The 23,592-nt window shown below is 42.4% G+C and overlaps 1 protein-coding gene across 1 annotated transcript in view; it reads left to right on the forward strand.

Moving 5' to 3' along the window:
* The window catches only part of GLP2R (glucagon like peptide 2 receptor), an 82,541-nt gene that overhangs the window by 53,389 nt on the left and 5,560 nt on the right, over positions 1-23,592 (forward strand). Inside the window, exons 10-12 of the mRNA XM_075014999.1 lie at positions 1,225-1,276; positions 5,550-5,656; positions 14,791-14,929. Coding sequence (XP_074871100.1) covers positions 1,225-1,276; positions 5,550-5,656; positions 14,791-14,929 — 298 coding nt within the window. The remainder of the gene's footprint in view (positions 1-1,224; positions 1,277-5,549; positions 5,657-14,790; positions 14,930-23,592) is intronic.

Genomic DNA, 23,592 nt, shown 5'->3' on the forward strand with positions numbered 1-23,592 from the left:
GATGGCACTTTTTTGGTTCTCTTAATACATCGTCTTGTCTTTCTGTCCACGTCTTCCTCCCCCCGCCCCCAGATACTCTTCAGGTGTGCAGATTGGGGCTGGTGGAAGGAGATGAGAGGCTAAGTGATGATATTATTGTCCCTCTTTTTACAACTTCTTCCAGCTATAAGAAAAAGTCTTGCTGTGACATGTGAATCAAACAGTCCCTATTTCACCCACAATCTTCATTGCACATGTGCCTTGTCTAAGGAGGCTCTTGGATAGTAGATGCTTTCTCATTAGCCATCAGCATCCTCCTGGCTAGTGATGGATGCTGCAACTGAAAGGCTGGTTATGGGTGTTTCCAAACTTCACAACATATTTCAGTAACACATAGCAATACTTCCTAACTACACTGACAGTGGTAACACAGACAATTCAACGGTGTATTAAGATTCAACAGATCAAGACTTCTGAAATGATATAAGGCATGCATTGGACAAAGCACATCAGAGTCATATTGCAGTGGTCATTATGGCAGTTCCAGGGTGCTACTTTGAGCTTCAGAGTGTCACAAGCCTGTTATAAACATAAGTAGTCATAATTTCAAAACTTAAATTTAAGGAGACTTTGCCATAATCATGGGTAAGATGTTCCAGTGAGGCATGCAGTGGTGGTGGCACCATGCCATTTTCCTCCCATTATGGGTTCTTCCTTGTAGAGTTATTGTAATTAAGGATTAAAACAGGAAACAGTGTTTACAGAAGATGAGATTTCTCTGTCAAAACAACAAGAAGTCCCGTGGCACCTTATAGACTAATGGAGGTACAACAGGACTAATAAGGTGCCACAGGACTTCTTATTGTTTTGAAGATACAGACTAACATGGCTACCTCTCTGATGGTTCTGTCAGTGACATGACTGACAGTTTCTCTATAAACTCAGCTACCTGACATTGGGTGGTTAGAGAGCTGCTCCTGGGGCTCCCAAAGAGTCTGTTTTGGTGAGGTATTCCCAAAGTTTGCTGCATAAGACATTTTATCCCCAGCATGTGAATCTACAGAGACAACAAGCCTCCCAGAACTGCAGTTCATTGGAAGCATCGTCTTTCTGCTTGATTCTATTATTTCTAAGGAATAGCGCATAAAAATATTGAAGCTTATCAAATACCTTTCAATATGATTTCTTTACATAAATTCTCAAACTTGTTTCGAGGAATCTAACATATTTTATATTAATCCATAGGTGCTGGGCAACAAATGACAATAAGGGAATCTGGTGGATCATCCGAGGGCCAGTGTTACTTTTCATTACAGTAAGGATTATTTTCTCTGTTGCTTATACATTATACAGGTGTGATTGGCTATCACTATCATTTCAGCCACAATAAAATTCTTGGAAATACAAAAAAAGACAAAGTGCAGTGGTCACTTCAAGTAAAGATATAGTCCCTGCCCTCAAAGAATCTACAACATGAAATAAGAGTGATTAAAAACGGAGGAAGGAAGAAGTACAACAAAACCTGTGTCTAGCAGGACACGTGCACTTGAGTTGTCAGGGAAATCAGTTTTTTGTTTCATTGTTTATTTGGTGTGGGGTTTCTATGAATTTATTACTAACTTTGCAGAAATGCTGAGAAAGGGCTGAGTAAATCTAGACAATCCTTGACGGGTGTTTGTCTGACTTGTCCCTAAAAGCCTCCAGTAATGGCAAAACAACACAAGTACTACTTCCAAGCTTCCACAGGCATTGCTTTCTCCATATGGATTAGCAACAGGCACACCTGAGTTACCCAAGACTCCTTCTGAAGTGCCCACTCCTGATCCACTGTAGATCACAGTGGCCAGACAGCAAAGCTATGTCTACACTAGCCAAAAACTTTGAAATGGCCATGAAAATGGCCATTTTGAAGTTTACTAATGAAGCATTGAAATACATATTCAGTGCTTCATTAGCATGTGGGCAGCTGCGGCACTTCCAAATTGACGCGGCTTGCCGCCGCGTGGCTCATCCAGACGGGGCTCCTTTTCGAAAGGACCCCACCTACTTCGAAGTCCCCTTATTCCTATCAGGAGATGGGAATAAGGGGACCTCGAAGTAGGTGGGGTCCTTTTGAAAAGGAGCCCCGTTGGGACAAGCCGCGCAGCAGGGAGCCGTGTCAATTTCTAAGTGCCGCGGCTGCCCGCATGCTAATGAAGCGCTGAATATGTATTTGTGCTTCATTAGTAAACTTCGAAATGGCCATTTGCATGGCCATTTTGAAGTTGTTGGCTAGTGTAGACACGGCCCAAGTGTGAAAAATCAGGACCAAGCACTGGAGGTAATAGGGACTTACATAACAAAAAGCCCTGACACTCAGGACTGCCACTGTAAAATTAGGGCATCTTATCATCCTACTCCACTTACCACACAGCACTTATATTGCTGGTGAAAATCTGTGTACATGCAGTCTGTGAAATAAACTTCTTGCAATCTCTTCGTATACTAGAGATACTATTGATAAGTCTTTCCAGAGTGTCTCTTTGAGGCTACATTGAGTTTTGCATTTTGTACATTTTTATAAGGAGTAATACCCAGGCCAAATCACGCACATCACTTTATCCCAAGTACTGTGGTCACACCATTCTTTCAGAGCTGCTTAGTTTTTGTGACCATTCCCTTTAGTCTTCAAATCCTCCCTAAGCAATAAACTCTTTCATATTCATCATTCTACTGTCCGGAACTCTCAAATAACAGACATTTTAACCATAAATAAGGTTGAGTAATGTTTTCCATAAGTACAGTATAGTGAAAGTAAATACAAATATATACAGCAAATACTGTATGGTTGTGTCTACACTAGCATTCCTCTTTCAAAGAGGTATGCAAGTGAGGTAAATTGAAAATGCAAATGAGGTTTAGATTTGCATACTTGGTGCCTCATTTGCATATTCTAATTTCAAAAACACTTCTTTCGAAAGAAGAAAGCCAGTGTAAACGCTGCTGTTTTGAAAGTAAACCCCATATTTGAAAGAATCCTTCTTCCCTTTATTTAATGGGAAGAAGGATTCTTTCAAAGATGGGGCTTACTTTTGAAAGAGCAGCGTCTACACTGGCTTTCTTCTTTCAAAATTAGAAGAATTAGTAAGAACAAGAGGAAAAAAAGCAGGGTGGGGTGTCACCTATCATTAATAGGACCTATGGAAAAAGTAAATTAAGTGGGATGGGTGCTGAATATTTTAATTAAAAACTAGAGTGATATAAAATTAATATAACACAAATTAAATGCTGGCCAGTTGATAGGTCTCTGAATGTAATTGTAAATGGGGAATCATAATGAAGTTTGTTTCCTCTGTGGTGGGGGTGGGGAACCTAGAGCCTGTGGGCTGGATATGGCCTGCACCCTGATTTGAAACCAGCCTTTGAGTCTTTGGGCTTTCCCGCCTGCCAGGGCACAAGCCAATATTACCACTCTAGTCATGCTGGAGCACCACTGCAGGGAGAGGAAGGAGGGAGAGCCCTGAGCCTCACAGCAGGGTGGAGAATCACTTCCTATCGAGGCAATACTGTCTCTATTTGGTGCTCACAATTCAAGAAGTTTGCTGATAAATTGGGGAGGGTTTGGTGAAGATCCACAGGAATGAGTACAGAATTAGAAACCCTGACTTAGGCCGTGTCTACACTAGCCCCAAACTTCGAAATGGCCATGCAAATGGCCATTTCGAAGTTTACTAATGAAGCGCTGAAATACATATTCAGCGCCTCATTAGCATGCGGGCGGCCACAGCACTTCGAAATTGACGCAGCTCGTCCAGACGGAGCTCCTTTTCGAAAGGACCCCGCCTACTTCAAAGTCCCCTTATTCCCATCTGCTCATGGGAATAAGGGGACTTCGAAGTAGGCGGGGTCCTTTCGAAAAGGAGCCCCGTCTGGACGAGCTGTATGGTGGCGAGCTGCATCAATTTCAAAGCGCTGTGGCTGCCCGCATGCTAATGAGGCACTGAATATGTATTTCAGCGCTTCATTAGTAAACTTTGAAATGGCCATTTGCGTGGCCATTTCAGAGTTTTTGGCTAGTGTAGACGTAGCCAGAGTGAGTAATCAAGTCACTTCTATATGGGGAAGAAATAGCTAATAGCTGGCTCAGACTGGAAGCAAAGCTTAAATTTTAATTGCTAGAATGATTAACTTTTGAAGAATGTACCAAGTGTCTTGGTGGATTCTACATCAATGACAGCGTGTAAGTCAGGATTAGGTATGTTGCTAAAACATACAGTCTTGGAATTATTTTGGGTGATTTCCACCATTAATTTGTGTTGAAAGCAGGTACTGTTTGCAGAAGTAATTATTTAGATAAAATACAATTCCCTATCAAAAGAGGTGTGTTTTTTTTTTTTTTTTAAATGAACCCTACTACTGATGTACCATGTGGACGATGTGACTATTTCTCCACATTATGGAATTTTCATCTCTTCTGTTTGGTTTTTAAAAATCTAGGAAGTTATACGCAAAACTGTGGCGAAGGAACATGATTATAAACTCAAGCATGGAAAGTTTGGAAATTCCAGAATTAAGGTTGCCCATGCTGTCTTTAATTACATGATCCCACATATTTTCCTGGGACCCCGCCTCATTCTCTGTATAGAATAGGTCTGGCTCTGAGCACTGTCTGAGCACTGAGGCTGTCCATAGCCTCCTTGTCTAATTCGTTGCAGAAGTTGGAAGTTGTGTGTTAAATGAGGCAGAGAGCTGCAGGAAGGGAGAGTGGTTTGCTGGTTAAGGAAGTTGAATGCTACCCTGGAGAATTGGATTCTGTCCCTGTCCCTGCCACAGAGTTCCTGTGTGATACTAGTAAGTTGTTTAAACCAACCTTTTCACAGCTAGCCACTCATTGTTTGTTTCTTTTTCTGGGTCCAATTTGACATACTGGCCAGATTTGCCCAGGTGCTGGATACTCTCAACTGCAGTTGAAACTAGTGGAGGCTGTGCTTTAAACATGTGCATTGCTATATATTGCTAAGGACTTTGAAAACTTCTGAATTTATGTATTTCATGTTGGACATCTGATATTAGTGGATGCATCTGACATTTTTGCTATTAATCCCCCTATGTTTCAGTTTCCCAGAAGTAAAATTGGGATAATACCACCTACTCATTTCATTTGGGTGATGTCAAGATAGATTCATTAACGTTTGCGAAGTGCTCTAACAGCATGATAAGTGTAGAAGAAAACTCCATGAGGACACGAATAATTTTACACTGAGTTCAGGATTTGGGCGGTGTGTATTGAAAGGGACCTGGGAACACACATTGCAAGAGAATGATGAAAGAACTGCCCATGACTGAATGAGGCAGGGCTCATGCAGAAAAACTAAAATGTGGCGATGTACTTAGTGTCTCATAATGCATACACACAAGGGAGCAGAATGAAAGCTGCACAAGCAAACATAATTCTGACACTCCCTAACTTTCGACTTCTTGCTGCTGTTACTTTCATGTTCTACTAGTTTTTGAAATGTTTTATACACAAACATCATATATGCATGTATAACTGATATTATTGTATCGTGACATTTACTGTAACTAATCAGTGTATATTTTCTTTTAAGGTTAATTTCTGCATCTTCCTAAAAATTCTAAAGTTGTTAATTTCCAAACTCAAAGCCCAGCAAATGAACTTTCACGATTACAAATACAGGTATGTGATAAATATCAAAATGCTATTTAGTCATCTGTATTTCAGAAAGTTCCTAAAGTGCTGTGCAGCATATATAATATTCTATATGGCCACCCAAATGGTAAGATGTCAGCCATTCTAATCAAGTAAAACAAGTGTCTTATTAGAGGAAGGGAAGAATAGTAACTTGCCAACTGAAATGCTAAAGGAAGTATGGGGAGTGTGGTAGACCCAGGCCCACAGGCAGCTACAGCACCCTGAGGGAGGGGAGATATAGAGGCAACTGGGTGTGCCCTTTTATGTTCCCCAAGGACTAAGGCCCAGGAAGGATCAGCCTGCAGCACCAGGGTGGGCCAACACCTGGGGCTAATTAAGCAGCTGCAGGCAATCAGGACCTGTGGACCCCTTAAAAAAGCTTCCCCCCAGGAAGGAAGGGGAAGGGGATAAAGGACAGACTGGGGAGAGAGGACTCACCAAGGAGAAGAACTGCAGCTATCAGAGGAAGGTACTGTGGTTGTGTTACAAGGTGAGGTCTGGCAGAAGTGGTGCAGGGAGGCTGGCTTGGCACTAAGAAGGCCCAGATAGGGAAGCCCCTCCTGCCAAAACTGCCTAGGGTCCCTGGGCTGGAACCCGGGACATGTGGGAGGGGACCGGGTTCCCCCCAGACCACCCTACGCATCAGGCCAGCCCTAGAGGGGCAGCAGGTAAGGAGAGAGCCTCCTCCCCGAAAGACTATTTTTGGACTAGCCAATGATGAGAGTGGCCCAGTGATGCTGTGAACCAAGCCCTTGCGAGCACAGGAAGCAGAGTGAGGGACATAGCGGGCTTCTGAGGATGGTTTTAGACCAACACGTAGTGCAGAGACCCACAAGGACAAGCCTTGGGTTGTGTTACAGGAGATTTGAATGTAGATACCAGTACTAGTTGTAATTGCTATACTTTGTTTTGCACTAGGTGATAAGGGATCTTTAGTGATAAATGTTTAGGACCCCTCTGTTCAAACTGCTCCACAAGATAGGATGTCCGCCACGGTTACTCAAGATGATTCAGTCTTTCCACGAAGACGTGAGAGGAACCGTCCAATACGATGGCACATTATCAGATGCTTTCAGCATCAGGAGCGGCGTCAAACAAGGATGCATCCTTGCTCCGACATTGTTCGGGATCTTCGCACTCCTCCTTAAACACGCCTTTGGATCTTCACCAGAGGGCATCTTTTTGCACACAAGATCTGACGGGAAACTGTTTAATCTTGCAAGGCTGAAAGCTAAATCTAAGGTGCAGGAAGTCCTCATCAGAGATATGCTGTTCGCAGATGACACTGCTGTCGTGTCACACACAGAAGACCAGCTTCAGAAGCTGCTGGATCGGTTCTCCAAAGCATGCAAGGACTTTGGGCTCTCCATCAGCCTAAAGAAGACAAATGTACTTGTTCAGGACGTTGCTGATTCTCCATCAATCAGCATTGACAACTATCCGTTAGAGGTCGTCCACAAGTTCGTTTACTTTGGGTCCACCATCACTGACACCCTGTCCTTGGAGACTGAGCTAAATAGGAGGATCAGTAAAGCAGCCACAACTCTGTCCAGACTCGGTGAGAGTGTGGAATAACAACAAGCTGTACACTCACACCAAAATGCAAGTCAGTGCCTGCATCCTCAGCACCCTCCTTTATGGCAGCGAGATTTGGACCCTATACGCCTGCCAGGGAAAGAGGCTGAACGTCTTCCACTTGCGCCGCCTCAGGCGCATCCTTGGAATATCGTGGAAGGACAGAGTGTCCAACACTACCGTCCTTGAGCAAGGGGAATCCCAACTATGCACACCCTCCTCAGGCAGCGGCGGCTCCCCTGGCTTGGCCACGTCCACAGGATGAATGATGGAAGGATCCCGAAAGACATCCTGTATGGCAAGCTAGCCTCTGGCAAAAGACCTCCCGGACGCCCCCAGCTGCGCTACGAAGATGTTTGCAAGAGAGACCTCAGGGAAGTAGACATCAAGCCAGACAGCTGGGAGGAGCTGGCAGATGGAGGCAGGAACTACACAAGGGCCTTCAGAAGGGTGAGTTGAGGATCAGACACCTAGCAAAGGAGAAGCGAGCCCACAGAAAGCACAGCAAGGACCTGCCAGACACCCATTACGTATGCAACAGATGCAGCAAGGACTGTCACTCTCGTGGGTCTTCACAGTCACAGCCGACGCTGCAAATGAGGATGCCAAATGGAACTACGAAGGGCACAATCCATAGTCTACGTAGACTGAAGGATGCTACTATGAGAACCCCACTTTTATATCTTTCAAAACTTACATCCCTCTGAGACTTTCAATGTCAGGTGGCTGAAGACTTAAGCCTGGGCCCTAGACGTGTTGCGCGGGGGCAGGGCAACCGCTTCAAAGTCATCTGCATCCCTTAACTTGCCCATGTGCCTTGCTGTGGTTCTGGGATCAGTAAGGACTCATAGCGAAGAAACCCACCTACTGAATCACTCTCATCACTTCCTCCAGTCTACTGAGTTTTCCTAAGGGAGCTCCAAACCAGGCATAGATACAGGCTGAGCACTATTTGGCATATGAGATGTAAGGAACTCATGCAGTCTGTCATTGTGTTAGTATGACTTACCTACTACTGGTTGCTGATCTCCTGTGGCCCCATACATTGGCTATATAAGAGCTCTGCAAATGCCAGTGTGACTGCTCAATGCAACAATGGCCTGGCTTCTTATCCATTAGTTGCTGTGTTCTGTTCTTGGAATAAGGCCTGACACTGACTCAGCTGAACTTTATCTGTTATGAGTGTTACCTTGTTCCATGACAGTGTGAGCAGACCACTAACTAACCAGCATCCTCCCTTCATGACATCCACTAGAGAATGCAAAACAATAACATAACTGTGGCTGATGTACTGAACCTCCAAAGCTTCCAGAACCAAATGCTGAAAAACCAGGTACCGAATACTCCTTTCCAGGCTTCTCAACGGTCTCCAGTAGGGGGCCTAAGTCCCATTGTTGGGCAAATTTGTAGTGACAGGAAAAAAAAATTCCTGGATCACAGCCATCTACTTTATCTCCTTTGGCTTCTTATATATTCTACAGACTAGACCCAGGAAGAGCTTATAAATTGTCTCCTGAATAGGGAAGCTGTAGATTAGGTCTTACAACTGCTGGAGCAAAGCAATCCCATGCTGAATAACTTTTTTTTTTTTTTTTTTTTTATTTCATTCCTGTTTTCTCAATTATATTTGATGACCAAACTACATTCATATAGCAAAGGCCTCCCTTCACTTCCTGAAACTGGGTTGCTGGTCCATTTCGGACTACACTGCCCACTTTCACAGCTTATAAGGACTAGTTGGCCTGGATGAAACAATTGATGCTATTCTTCTTTTAAAAACAATGAGGAGACCTGTATACCCATAACAAGGAGAAAACAAAGAAGATATTTTTAAATCAGAGAAGCAAACCAGCACCATTTATATGAACACAGAGACATTTAAACAGGCGCAAACAATGACAAACCAGACTCTGCCATTTGACTGATCACCCTGCACCACTACAACCATCTTTTGAGGAGTTGGTCAAAGGCAGTACGTCCCAAAACTCTCCAAGGTAGCATTCAAAAGTAAGCACACCATTTGGGAACAAACTGGCTTCTTTCTGTCAGGCATGGAACAAAATCACCATGGACAGATGGGTGCTCGAGAGAGTGTACTCATTACTGATTCCTTTTACAGCTACGTCCCCTATCTGTTCACCCCCCCCACCCATCCCTCTTCAGAAATCCATCTCACGAGATGCCCTTATTCAGGAACTACGGCATCTACTACAACTAGGAGATACAGAACATGTCCTGCAAGAACACAGGAGGAAGGGATTTAACTCCCATTACTTTCTTATGGTCGAGAAGATGGGAGGATGGAAACCCATTCTTGATCTGCGCAATCTCAATGGATACAATCCCACACAGCATTTCAAAATAGTGACCCTCACTACCTCACTGGATGTACTCTCGTGGACCTAGGCAGAAACTCCTTGACCTTCTTGACACTCACTCAGTAATGAGAAGATATCTTCATGTCACCCTTCGATTTGTGAGTCCATTGATGGCTGATCAGCCTGATTCTGGAGCCACACGTCTTATCACAGAAAAGGCAGATATTGGTAGCTGTTGGAGGGGTGTGGATCAGTTTTTGCCTGTCTTTTCTTCATCTCTGCCTCTCCTTGTTTGCAGTGCGTTGGGACCTCTCAAATTGTGCCATCCCCTCATGGATTACTGCTCTCCACTGGGGACGGTCCTGGGTAAGGCTATTCCAAGTATTGGTATTGATGCTGCATTTTTTCATGTGTACCTTCAGCGTGCCTTAAACTGCTTCCTCTGGCCTGCAACATTCCTCCATCCTTCCTTCAACTCCAAAAACAGAATCTGTTTCAAGAGGCACGGATCAGACATGGGAACCACGTGACCAGTCCAACAAAGTTGTTTGTGAATCATAATGGCTTCAATGTTGGTCATGTTCAGCTCTTCCAGTACACTAGTGTTCATGTGCCAATTCTCCCAAGAGAGATTTAGGATTCTTGTGAGGCAGCACTGATATTTTTCAGGTGCCTTCAAATGACGCTTGTATGTTGTTCATGTTTCATATGTGTACGGTATCATTGCAATAACCACTATGCAGTATACAAGGAGATTTGTCTTGGCATAGATGTTCCAGTTTTCAGACCCTTTGTCTCAAACGGGCGAAAGCAGAGCTCGCACAGCTCAGACAGTACTGGATTTCCATCTCAGTGTTGACAGTGGAAAGATGAGTTACAAGTATAGGAAATGCTCCATATTTTCCAGCAGTTCTCTGTTGTCTTTCAATAGAAGGTACATCAGACTGTCCTGTTGGTGAGGGTTGGTGGAGCATCTTGGTCTTTCTGATGCTCAGTTGAAGCTGAGGTTTTTGTATGCTTTGGTGAAAGTGATTAAGATGGTGTGAAGGACTCCAGGAGAGAGAGCACCAGACATGTTGCCATCTGCATATTGGAGCTCTATGATCAATGTCCTGGAAGTCTTGGTTTTAGTCTTCAGTCTTCTTAAGTTTAAAAGGCTTCCCATTCATTCTATAGACAATCTTCACACCACCTGGAAGCTTGCCATCAATGAGGTGAAGTGTCATGGTGATGAAAATGCAGAACAGTGATGGGGCAATTATGCAGCCTTGTTTGACTCCTGTTTTGTCCTCAAAGGGGTCACTTTGGGATCGATTGTTGCTCAATATTGTGGCAGTCATGTTGTTGTGAAGCTGTTTCAAGATGCTAATGAATTTTTTGGGGCAGCCAGTCTTTGAGAGGATGGTCCACAGGGTGTTATGATTGATTAATTGAGTTAAATGTTTTGTTTAGGTTGATTAAACTCATGTGTAAGGCTTAGTTTTGTTCATGACATTCCTCTTGAAGTTGTCGGGCAGTTAAGATCATGTCTGCTGTTGCTCAGAATGATTGAATGCCACACTAGGATTCTGGGAAAATTTCTTCTGAGCGTGGCAGGAGTCAGTTTGCAAGGAGTCCTTGACCATAACAGGGTTGATTTGTTGGATGATTTGCTGGATGCAAATATTCATTATATCTACTGTATGTGAAGGTTGAGTGGAAGAGAAGCTTAGCTATGATAACCATACACAGTCAGCTACAATGAAAGAGAGAGTTACCTAGCAATGGACCTCAGTTCTGTTCTGAGAATTTCAGCAGTTCCTAGCTTTACATGGAATTCAGCACATACATTCAGTTTAGTATTGTGCTACAAAAACAGTGGAATGCTTTGTACAAACACCAAAACATCCCTAAAAGCTAATAAGTCTATTCTGATTCAGCAGAAACTGGACAATTTCTGGCTTGCCTACAGGAACACACCACATGATACTACACAATATTCACCTGCAGCTCTTTTCTTGAAAATATCTTTGCATACCTGTTGGGACCCATTATGTTACAATATTGCCTTATGTCTAGCCAGATTCCAAGTATGTAAATTGATTGAAAATGTAAACCTCATCATCATTCTTTTCAAGCTAGAGACATAGTATGAATTTGCAGCCACAATTTTGGAGTGAAATGAATACCTGGTGAACTTGTAAAATGCACAGAACTTCAGGAAAAATATAGTGCTGTCTTGAAAAACTGCAACTAAAAGAGTTTGGATGGAAAACATGAAAATATATGGGCCATAATATAAAAAGTTGTTATAGGGATTTCAGGAGAATGTCATGCTTGACCTTTAAAAATTATAAAATGTGCATTTTACAATAAATACTGTTTAAATCCAGTTAATATTTCAGATTATAATTTAAAAAACAGTAGCCCTGTACTGGACATACAGAGAACCAAACTTTTCAAAACTCATGTTTAAACTTGTTCCTCAGAAGTCTAGTCAGCTAACCTATTCTGACAAAATTATGTCTCTGAAAAATTTCAGTTTGCACGTGTTCAGTTAGACTTTTCTGAAAAATTTACAGCATTATTCCCTGAAGATTCTATTGGCAATGGGCATGCCCTAGCACATACTTGGGGTGGGTGGGGGGAAGGATGGAGAAAAATGGAGGTTGATGTGGGATAACTGTGCAGAAGGGTCAGAGCAGATTGGATGGAGGCAAAAATATCTGTGACCACTGCAACGTGTTCTCATGCTAAACCTAGGAGTAGAACCAGAGTCCAGCAGTCTCAGTGAAACCCACCAACAAAATGTGTTTCACAGAGAGATAACAGCTTTCTACTGCTACTAATTACTCCATTAACTCAACTGTGAGTGCATAATTGCCTCCTATGGTGAGATAACTGGCTCTGTGGATATGGGCAAAGCAGTAGACATAATATACCTTGACTTTAGCAAACATTTTATATTTTCTCCCATAGTATTCTTGCTAGCAAGTTAAAGAAACATGGTTTATATGAATGGCCCATGAGGTTCATAGAAAGCTGGCTAGATTGTCAGTGATCAATGTCTGAGTCTAATTAGGAAGCTGGTATCAAACAGTGTCCCAGAGGTCGGATCTGTAGCCAGTTTTGTTCAACATCTTCATTAATGATCTGTATGGTGGGTTGGATTGCACCCTCAGTAAGTTCACAGATGACAGTAAGTGGGAGGGAGAAGTGCAGAAGGGTAAGAATGGGGTCCAGAGTGACCTAGAGAAACTGGAAGATTGGACCAAAGAAATCTGATGAGGTTCAAGAAGGACAAATGCAGAGTTCTGCATTTAGGACAGAAGAATCCCATTCATTGGTACAGTTGGAGACTAACTGGCTAAGCAGTAGTTCTGTAACAAAGGGCCTGGGGAGTACTATGGACTAGAATCTGGATATGGGTCAACCGTGTGCCCTTGTTGCCAAGAAAGTAACCACATATTGGGCTGCCTTAGCGGGAGCATGGCCAGCAAACTGAGGGAAGGGATTATTCCCCTCTGTTTGGTACTGGTGAGGCTGTATCTGGGAGTAGTATGTCCAGTTTTGGGCCCCTTACCACAGAAAGATCAGGACAAACTAGAGACAGTCTAGCAGAAGACGACAAAACTGATAAGGAGGCTGGTGTACCTGACTTATGAAGAGAGGCTGAGGCAACTGGGCTTATTTAGTCTGCAAAAGAGAAGAGTGAGCAGGGACTTGATAATAGCCATAAACTACCTAAAGAGGGGTTCCAAAGAGGATGAAGCCAGGCTGGTCTGAGTGATATCTGAGGATAGAATAAGGTGCAATGGTCTCGAGTGCAGTGGGAGAGGTCTAGGTTGGATATTAGGAAAAACTTTTTCCTTAGAAGGGTGGGGAAATACTGCAATGGGTTGCCTAGGGATATGGTGGAATCTCCATCCTTAGAGGTTTTTAAAGCCAAGCTTGACAAAGCTATGGCTGGGATTATTTAGTTGAGTTTGGTCCTCCTTTTGTAGCGAAAAGACTTCATGATCTCCTGAGGTCTCTTGAAACCTTAATCTTGGATGATGCTAAGTCTGTGCTGTGGATCTAAAGGTTTCAACCCTGCTGAGACCCATCTGGTGGGTCAGTATGGTTCTACTTAATGTAATCTCTGTTTTATTCAGTTGGCTTTCATAAAACCATAGACAATTATAATTATCTACATTAATATAACAGTGAGGTTTCAAAGTCAAACATTCAAAAATAAGGACATATCAGAAATAAAGTGACTGTGCAATCTTAAGTTTGGCTCATTGTTCCCCCCTACTCCTGCAGAGAATCTCTCTCCCTTTCAGTGCACAGTGATCCTGTAAATATTGTATAATAATGCATATGAAAAAGGATGGGGCACATCATTGTTGGATAGACCATCTTAATTCCCCTATTTATTTTCTGACTTCTTGACTTTGCAGCTTTAATTTTTTTTATTATTCCACTTTATATAATTTAATCATTTATACGGCATTAGCACCTAGAGGTAAACTGTGACTAGGACTCCTTTGTATTGGGCAATGTACACATGTATAGAAAATGAAAGTCCTCACTATACAGAGCTAACAATCTAAAAGGAGCTATTTATGCCTTCTTTGTCTGACTCCTCTGTACAGGTGTCCCAAAGAACATTGTGTGGTGAGCTCCTGGAAGTGTGGAGAACCTGACTTAGTAGAGGAACACCTCTTCTAAGCCAAATATCTCTGGTCACATTTTCAAACATAGGTACCTAATGATTATGCACCTAAACAAAAGTTGTCTGATTTTCAGAGTTGCTGAATTAAGTGAATGGCAGCTGTGGAAGTGCAATACCTCTAGGCAGCAGCCACATATTTAGGTGCAGCTAACTGTCTGTTAGTTTATTAATGCTGTCCTCTGTGGTCAGTTTGCTATTCAGAATTTCTCACTACAGCCCATCCCCAAGTCCTTCTTTTCACATCGCTTTTCAAATAATAGTCTTCTAATTGGTATTTGCCAGTTCCCTAAATCTAATCTCACCTCTGTCTCATTTGCCTTTGCTTTCTTTCTCCTGATAAGTCCTTTATTGCAGATGCAGTACCTCCGTCTTTGGCACCTGCTGTTCTCTCCTCCAGATTATTAGTGATGTTCTTGTATCAGTCCCAGACTGGAGCTCTGAGGGACCTGCTAGTCTTTCTCTGTAGGTGGATGTTCAGCTTCACATCAAGGATGTTAAAAATAAAGAATTTGAATATTGTATTTCTCAAGATTAGCAAGATCTACTCTGGTGTTAATACCTTTACTGGGGATCCATGAATTCGTCTTTACCTTCATCCCTGATGAGCAAGTTGAAGGATATTCAAGACTCATAAGACTCTTCATTCAATTAATTATGAACTCTTTTCAGGTAAGTAATCTTTTACAGTATCTTTCCTTAGAGAGGGGAGGTTCCCATATAAACTAGATATCCTGGGTTTTTTTTTTATTTATTCTCCTTCAGCATATTGGCTTAACACAATAGCGTTACACTGGAGGGATCAATAAGTTCACCAAAACAATTTCAAATTGGCAGTTTCCTGAACAGACCTAACATGAAAAATTTAACCCTCTTACCTGCATCTCTCTTCTCAACCAGGGAGGCCTGCAAATCACCACAATCAGTGTAATCTTCTGAGGTGATTCCAGTGCAAATCCCTCTGTTTCCATCAGGCCACATGTGTTGGAAACCAGGCCCAATGACTGAGAAAATAGGGGAGCAAATGGGTAATTGCGGAGGACTTAAGAGGGCATGCCACCAGCAGCACAATGGGGCGAAGACAGGTTTCCTTAGCCATTCCTGGAAGCAGCTAGCATGTCCCTGAAGCCCCTGCTGGTGGGAGGGCCACGGGGTTTCCGCATATTCCTCCACCCCAAACAGTGACTTCACAGCTCCCTTTGGGTGGGAGCTGCATACAGTGGGAGCAGTGGCGAGTAGGAACTTCTGTGTGTGGACGGGGGGGTGCTTTGTATGTGAATGTGGACCACAATTTTTTTAAATATGAAGGCATTCAAAATAGTCATGGAGTAAGTGTGCATAAGAGAGGTTAATGAAAAATTTGAGTGGAAACAGTGATTCTTCATCATCAACAGCAGCAATAACCACCACCACCATGGGCTCAGCGCCCATTGATGTCTGATGCCTCTTTCACTATTTCCTTCCATCTTTCCCTGTTCAGTGCGGAGTGGCTGTTTCTGTAGACTAGCTCCGCACCGATCTACTATGTCATCTACCTATTTTCTGTGGGATCTGCCTCTCCTATTCAAACTGTCCATTATGCTGAATACCAGTGTCTTGATTATTCGTTCGTTATTCATTTTGCAAATATGCCCAAGTAGCTGTAACTTGCATTGTATAACCTTCCACAGTAGGTTCTCTTTTGGCTGTATCTTCCTATATAATTCCTTTTTGGTGACCTTCATTCATACTATTCTCAGGATTTTTCTATAACAACTTCTCTCAAAAGCCAATGGTCTTCTGTTTTTGAATCTTTTGTTATCACCCATGTCTCACATCCGTACAGCACGCTGCTGAATGCACACGTTTTCAAAACTCTCAGCTTCATTCCTATGCTAATCACTTTGCTTTTCCAGATCTCATCCATTGCCTTCAAACTCACTCTTCCTTTCGATATTCTAGTTGCTGTTTTCTCTTAGAGTATAGCTCATACATTATGTTGCTCCCCAGGTACGTGAACTTCTGTGTGTTCTTAAGTTCAATCCCATCAACACTGATCTTCCTTCCTATTTCCTTATCTCCAAATACTATTGTGTGTGTTTTATCAATGTTTATAATCAGTGCGTACTGCTTCCCTTCCTCCTTTTAGCACTTGCACCATTTTCGCTAGCTTCTCTTCATGTTCCTCAATGATAACTATTATCTGTGAACTTTAAGTTGTTAATTCTTATCTCATGCACAGATATCCCTTCTACCTCTTCCCTTGATCTTGTACATCGCTTTCTCTAGATGCCCGATGAAGATATTCGACAATATCCTATTTTCTTGTCTCATACCTCAGTTCATTCTAAACCAACTTCCCAACTCTCCGCATTTTCTCACTGCTGCCTCCACATTGTTATTGATATCCTTCAACAACCGTATCAGTCTGCTATTCTCTCTCTATGACTCCAACACCACCCAAGTCACTTTCTGATCTATACTGTCAAATGACTTCTGATAATAGATGAAGCAAGTGTAGATGTTCTTTCATCGAAGTTTCTCCACTATCAATCTTAGTGCCAATATCTGCTGTATGGTACTTCTATCTTTCCTGAACCCTGCTTGCTTGTCCACTAGATGATTTTCTGTCTATGATCTTAGGTTCTCTGTCATTATCATCAGCAGCACTTTGCCTAGATGACTCATTAGGGCAATAGTTCTGTAGTACTTGCACTACAGTGGGCTTCCTTTCTTGTGCATTGTCACTAGCGCAGATCTTGTCCATTCCTTAGGTGCCTTCCCTTCTTTCCGTGCTATATTACATATTCACTGTATTTCCTGAATCATACTTCCTTCACCATATTTAATCATCTCTCCTCTGATCTTATCATTTCCAGGGCTCTTGTTGTTGTTGTTTAGTTGTTTAACTGCTCTTTCCACTTCCTCCTTTGAAATATCAGTCTTGCTCTCTATGCTTAGTGGAGATATCTCAACTCTTTGATCAGTCTCTCTAAGACACTCGAGTCCAACCGTGCTTTGTAAAGATTGGTGCAATATCTCATCCATCACTGCACAGTCTTCTCCTTGTTCATGAGTACCTCTTCGTTCTCGCCATCTGCTTTGGCTGCCACTTCCTATTAATATTCCTGTTCATCTTATACACCTCACTCACCTTACATTCGTCATAGTACCTCTCTATATGTTCACACTGCTCCTCTAACCATTTCACCTTATCCTTCTGGCCGTTTTCCTTCCCTCATTGCATTTTACTCTATATTGCTGTTCTGCTTTCTTGGAAACATTCCTTCTGATCTTCAGCGCTCCCTTCTCTTGGACCAACTCCAGTGTCTTCTGTGTAATCCGTTTTTTATTGATCTTCTCTTCTTCCAGAACATTCTGCTGAATTGCCTCTTCTGTCACCATGGTTATCCCTTCGACTCTCTTATCTAGGGTTTTCTCTGTGGCCGCATTCCTAATATTCTCTTTGAGTGCTCCTCTGAATGTATTCCCTATTTGTTCCTCACCTAGCCTCACCACGTCTTTTCTTTTCTTAAACTGTGTCTTACACTTTCTCTTGAGTTTCATCTTGATGTTTGTGATCACTAGACTGTGTTCCAAGTCTATATCTGCTCCTTGGAAAGTTCTGCACTTCTCTACTGATGTTGTGCATCTACTTATCAAAATCATACCTTTCATGTTCTTGGACTTCCTATGATTCGATTGCCATGTCCACTTCCTACAGTTCTTTTGTTGGAATCTTGTGTTGCAGATGATCATCTTGTGCACTATAGCAAACTCCCGTAGTTTCTCACCTCATTCGTTTCTTTCTCCATATCCAAATATTCCCATGACTCTCTCCCAACCTTCATTATCTGTTCCGACCTTCATATTCCAGTTTCTTTCAATGATCAATACATCTCTCTTCAGTATCTCCTCCAGCATCTTTGTCAAGTCTTAGTAGAATAGCTCAATCTCTTCTTCTGCACTGTCCAGTGTGGATGCATATACCTGAATGACCAAGGTGTTTAACAGTTTTGGTTCAAATGTTGCTACCACCATTCTTTCACTCACCAGTTTGTGCCCTAACAATGCTCCCCTAGCTCTTTCGCTAAGGAGGAATCCAGCTCCTGCCTGATGCTTCATTTTGTTCCCTAACCAAATGACTTGGCAACCGCACATCTCTCCTGATGCCGTCCAATGCATCTTCACCAGTCCAAATACGTTGCATCAGTATCTCTCCATCCTTCTGAAGCAGCTCTAATTTTCCAGTTACCCTCAGTGTTTGGATGTTCTGCGTTCCAGTTGATAGTATATGTGTTAGTCGTAATTTTCTTTCCGTAGCTAACTTATCAACCCAACCCCTATCACTTCATTGGGTGTCACGGACCTTGTTTATCCAGGTGACATGCGAGCTGGCATCTTTTATCATTTAGTCATATTGGCATCAGATTTCATTCGTATCTTTGTTTCGTGGTCAGCGCATCGTCACTCATTGGACCAAGCCTCTTCCTTTCCTTTATCCAGGCTTGGGAGAGGCATAGAACCCTTACAGGCTTCATGGCGGAGTTAAACAGTGATTGGTAAAATGATTTTGTTACAACATACTAAAAATTTATACAATAATAATGGTTTTATAGAAATTACCTTCTGACATCTTGCTGTAATATAAGTGAAAAAGAATATTCTAAAATACTCCAGTCTTCATCTTCAGAGTCTTTAAGACTATACATAGGCTAACAGTAATGAAATAGATTTTAGATAACAGCCAACTTTTCTTCATGACAGCAAGTTCACAGCAGTGCCCAAGACAAGTTCATGGTTAGTTTCCTGTTGCTAGCGGTCACGAGCATGCTGAGAAATGTACTCCCTTCCCTGCGCCAGCTGTCTAGGCAGGGAGCTGGCCAAAGAACTTCAGCTCCCAGGGTGCGAATGTTAAGACCCTACTGTACTTCCTCATTTCCCTGGGGGTGCTTGAACCCTGCTGTGCCACAGATCCCACTCCCTCTCCACCCCATGCCCCAAAGTCTCTTCCTGTGCCTGCTCTGCCCCAACTCTGCCTCTTCCTATCTTCCTGTTCCATTCCAGACTCTCCCCTGAGCATTCCCCACCCTCCTTCCACCCTTTGCATCTCCTGCCCACCAGTGATCAGCTGATTGCAGTGGGTAGGAAGTGCTTGGGAAGATAGGCAGGAACTGATCAGTGTAGCCTGACAATGGATGCTGAGCACCCACTAATTTTTTTTCTTCGGATTCTACCCAGACTACATAGAGAGTCAGCACCTATGATGGGTAGGGCTCTCTGTTTCTCTTAATGAAGCTTCTGTTTGTTTGTTTTTGAATTCAGGCCCTGGTCGTTATCCTATGCCAGGGTCTGCCACCTGTGGCTCCGGAGCCGCATGCAGCTCTTTAAGGACTTTTTTGTTACTCCCGAGGCTATAATTGCAAAGTTGATTTAAAAAAAAAAAAAACAAAAACAAAAAAAAAACCCTCCTGATTATTTTTGATTCATTTTAGATAAATAGTGAACGTCTAAAAGTGAACATCTCATATCTAAATAGCAAATGATATGTGATCTTGAAACATTGGCTAAGTCCACCTAGCATTCTCCAGAGAGAGAGAGAGAGAAGGTTTGGGAATGAAAGTCAGGAAGATGATAGTACAAACACACACGTGAAGTATGAGGAAATAGAGTATGTAAAAATTTGAATGTCCTGCAGTAAACATGTATTGCATTACAAATCAGTGTGTGTGCACTGTTCTTAAAATAGGAGGTACAAAAAGTATGGTTTGACATTATTTATTAAGGACAGTCTCATATTCAGATGCATTGCAACTCTTGACTTACTGAGTTTTTTACCAAATTGGAAAAAATAGCTGCTCTTGCTATTTTGGTTGTCAACCTCTGCCCTATGTCGAGGGAACATGGCTGTACAGTTAAGAGTTGTTCCATAATTTAGCGTGTCCTGATTTTTAAGGGGTGAATTAGTTGGATGTCAAGTTTAGGCAGCCTTAAATGATTAAAAATGACAAGATTTTAAAAAAGAAGTGAATAGTGAAAAGAACAGTTTTTCATCTAGGGGAACTTGCTTGCATTTGCAAAGTAGCAGACATTTCACTTTTTAAATAGCTAAATGTCTTAACCTTTGTAAAAGGCTTGGTGAATAGCATACACACCATGTCTATTTGCTTATTTGCTAAAAATCCTCAGTAGTTCTAAACTGTTTTGTTTAAAAAAAAAAAAAAAAAAAAAAAAAAAAAAATTACCTCTGGGATGTGAAATGCAACTTCGAACTCAAGCAATTAGAAGGAGCACAAAATTAAATGCTAAAAATCAGCTCTGCTGTAGCTATGACGGAACTAGCAGCATCTCTGCTTTAGAGTGTGGAAAGGCAATCATCTCAGTTTGGTGTTGTATAACATGATTATTATTCATATTAAAAAACTACTGGTTCAAATGGCTTAAAAATAGACACTGTGTTATTTACATCAAAAGCGAACAATATTACAACCACACATGCAAATCTCTTTTTCTCAATAGGCTTTTCAGAAAGCAATAAGCATTCCTGCTGAACTTTTAACTTCATCTCCCCTATGTAGACTTCTGCTCTGAAACTTATGGCCATGGTAGAGAAATTTCAAAACACATAGAATCATATGGTTAGAAAGGAACGCAATGGTCATCTTGTTTAATCTACCACATGTTAATATTATTCACTGAGAAAAATAATATTACAATACTAAAGTTGAGAAATTTAGTATTAAATCATCAAATGTGGAGTGAACAATAATCACAACAGCCAATTAATTCTGGCTTTTTTGCATATATGCAAATATATTGTGTCCAAACCTCAACTGCTGTGTATTAGCATAGTTGCGTTGACTTCAGGGAACTGCAGCGATTGAAACCAGCTGAGCAGGAAGCACAATGGCTCTTTCTTTAGATCACTACCTGTGGAGTATTTGTGGTGCTGCAGTGTCACTGCACACACAGCTCTCCCTGCGGCAATAGCTTTTGCAGGAGGAGAGAAGCCCCACCTTAGAGGACCCCCAGCCATTCAAATGGACTGACAGGGAAACAGTGGTACTCCATGCTGGTACTAGATGCTTTTTCACCTTAGCAGAGGCCCTTTGAAAATAGGCTTTAGCTAGTGGGAGGGCTCTCGGGGCCACCAGTTGACAGTAGCTTCAACAAGAGGAGTGTTCCCAGAAGAGATCTCTGGCGACCATCAGAGAGTCCTTCTCCCCTCCTCCTCCTCCAACCCTAGGGGAGATAAATTCTTTAAGAACTCCTGCAATTAGTTTTGTTGGGGGGATTCAGTGTGCAATTGTGCCGTTATAAAAAGTTGTTCATCTGCTCAAATGGACATATCCTAGGATAGTGAGTTAGCTGACACCCAGGAAAACCAGTTCTTCTAGGTGAGCTTTTAACTAAACAAGAGATCAAGATTGGCTGTCTTTCTAAATGCTCTCCTCTAAGACTTATTTCTAGGAAATTCTCTGGTTTATATTTTACAGCTAGTCAGAGTAGATTATCACAGTGATCCTTTTGGCCTTTGAATATATGAGACTATGAACATGACAAGGGACTTCAACTAACTGAAGAGAGTCACCTGGCAATAGGAACTGGAACCTTACAAAAGGAAGGCTCTCTCTGGCTACAGCTACACTGCAGCCCTATTTCAAAATAAGATATTTCAAAACAGCTATTTTGTAATATATTTTTCAAAATAACACAACCACACACAAAATGCATTTTGAAATAGCATTTCCAGGTCCATAGCCCTATTTCGAAATAGTGCTATTGGAGTCCATCATGGCTTATTTTGAAATAGCGCTGTTCCATGTGCCAATAGCACCTATCTTGAAATAGTCATTACTCCTCTCACTTTGAGCGTTACCAATTTCAGAATAAACATACCTGCTATTTTGAAATAATTTCAAAATAACACATGTAGCCTTGGCAGCAGCTCATTTATTTTGAAATAATTGCTGTTGTTTTGGAATAAGTAGTGTAGCCGTAGCTTCATAGGCTAATTTAGTCTATGAGCTGGGGATCTGATTCCCAGCTTGCATAGATATACTCATGGTAGTTCTCTTAAAGAACTAAAAATAGTAGAGTAGCCATGATTGTCAGGCACTGCTTCCATCAGTCAGGGCCGGTGGTTGGCATATAGGTCATAGCTGGTCAAAGAATTAAGTCTACTTCAAAGGTGGTAGTGCTTGAATCAAGATCTAGGGACAAGCTAGTGTAAACACCAGATCAGAATCCATAAATAAACCAGAACTGGAACTGTCAGCCCAAAGGTGCAGACCAGTGGTCACGGCCATAAGGTCAGGTTCCAGGTACAAACCAAGTCAGTACTGAAGCTAAACTCCAGATACAGGTCCAAGGTCAAAGCCAGATAGTCCACGTCAGAGGGTTGGGGGCAGGGGACAAATCCAGAGGCAGAGACCAGGCTGGAGTGGGTCAGTAACAGAGCTGGAGTGAGCCTACAATAGGACAGGGACAAAACTAAGACAGGGCTTGGGCAGGGCTGTGTCAGGCACAGGAACAGGCTGGGAGTGTGAGGATTCCTGGCTGCCTAGTGCTCATGTACAGACTGATCTGCAGTTCTGATGATGTGGAAATACCTGAGCCTGCGGGGGGGGCATTTGATCGAGGCTCTGCTTAGGGGTAAGTCATTGCTGAGTGCCTGAGAGCTGGTTACCAGAGGCTCCGTTGGAATGGTATGTTAATGCAGCTGGGTAAGCCACCCTGGTTTACCTGTGAGTTTGCATAAGAACTGTAACAAAGGCAGTAGCAAGTTGCATGGGCTAGCTGCCCTCTAGCTCCTTTGGGAATATACTCAGGGTGGCTGTTGCTCACCACTGTCTGTTACCACATCTACGCTATTTATGGTAGGTCAACGTGATCCTGTAGCCTGTCTGTGTGAGCTGGGAATCACACTCCCAGCTCACAGTGAAGATGTAGCTGTATGCAGAGAAGAGACTAGAAACAGGAGGCAGCCAGATTGGGCAGGAGGAGAAGAGGGTGGTAGGACTCTGAAAGGAAATGGACTAAAATATAAACGGCTTCCTCAGAGTGAGAAAAGGAGAGAGGGTTCTTCATCCAGGTTTTTGTTACTTCCCATAGATTTTTCACCTTTACTTTGTGAGTTGTGTATGTCTTAGAAATCCCTTTGGAATTTTTTTTTTGATTTTAATGTCACATAGCCTGTGAGGGAGAATGGCAATCCAATGGGACAACTGCTTTGCGGGAACTCTAAGAATGTGCAAGAGCTACCAGGGAGGCTTGTAAGCTGACACAAGTTTCAGGGACTACACCATGGGAGAAGTCTCGTTTCTCAGAAGGGGTGCTAGACAGAGGAGTTGTTC

This window comes from Carettochelys insculpta, chromosome 20 (assembly GCF_033958435.1).
Source record: "Carettochelys insculpta isolate YL-2023 chromosome 20, ASM3395843v1, whole genome shotgun sequence".
NCBI lineage: Eukaryota > Metazoa > Chordata > Testudines > Carettochelyidae > Carettochelys > Carettochelys insculpta.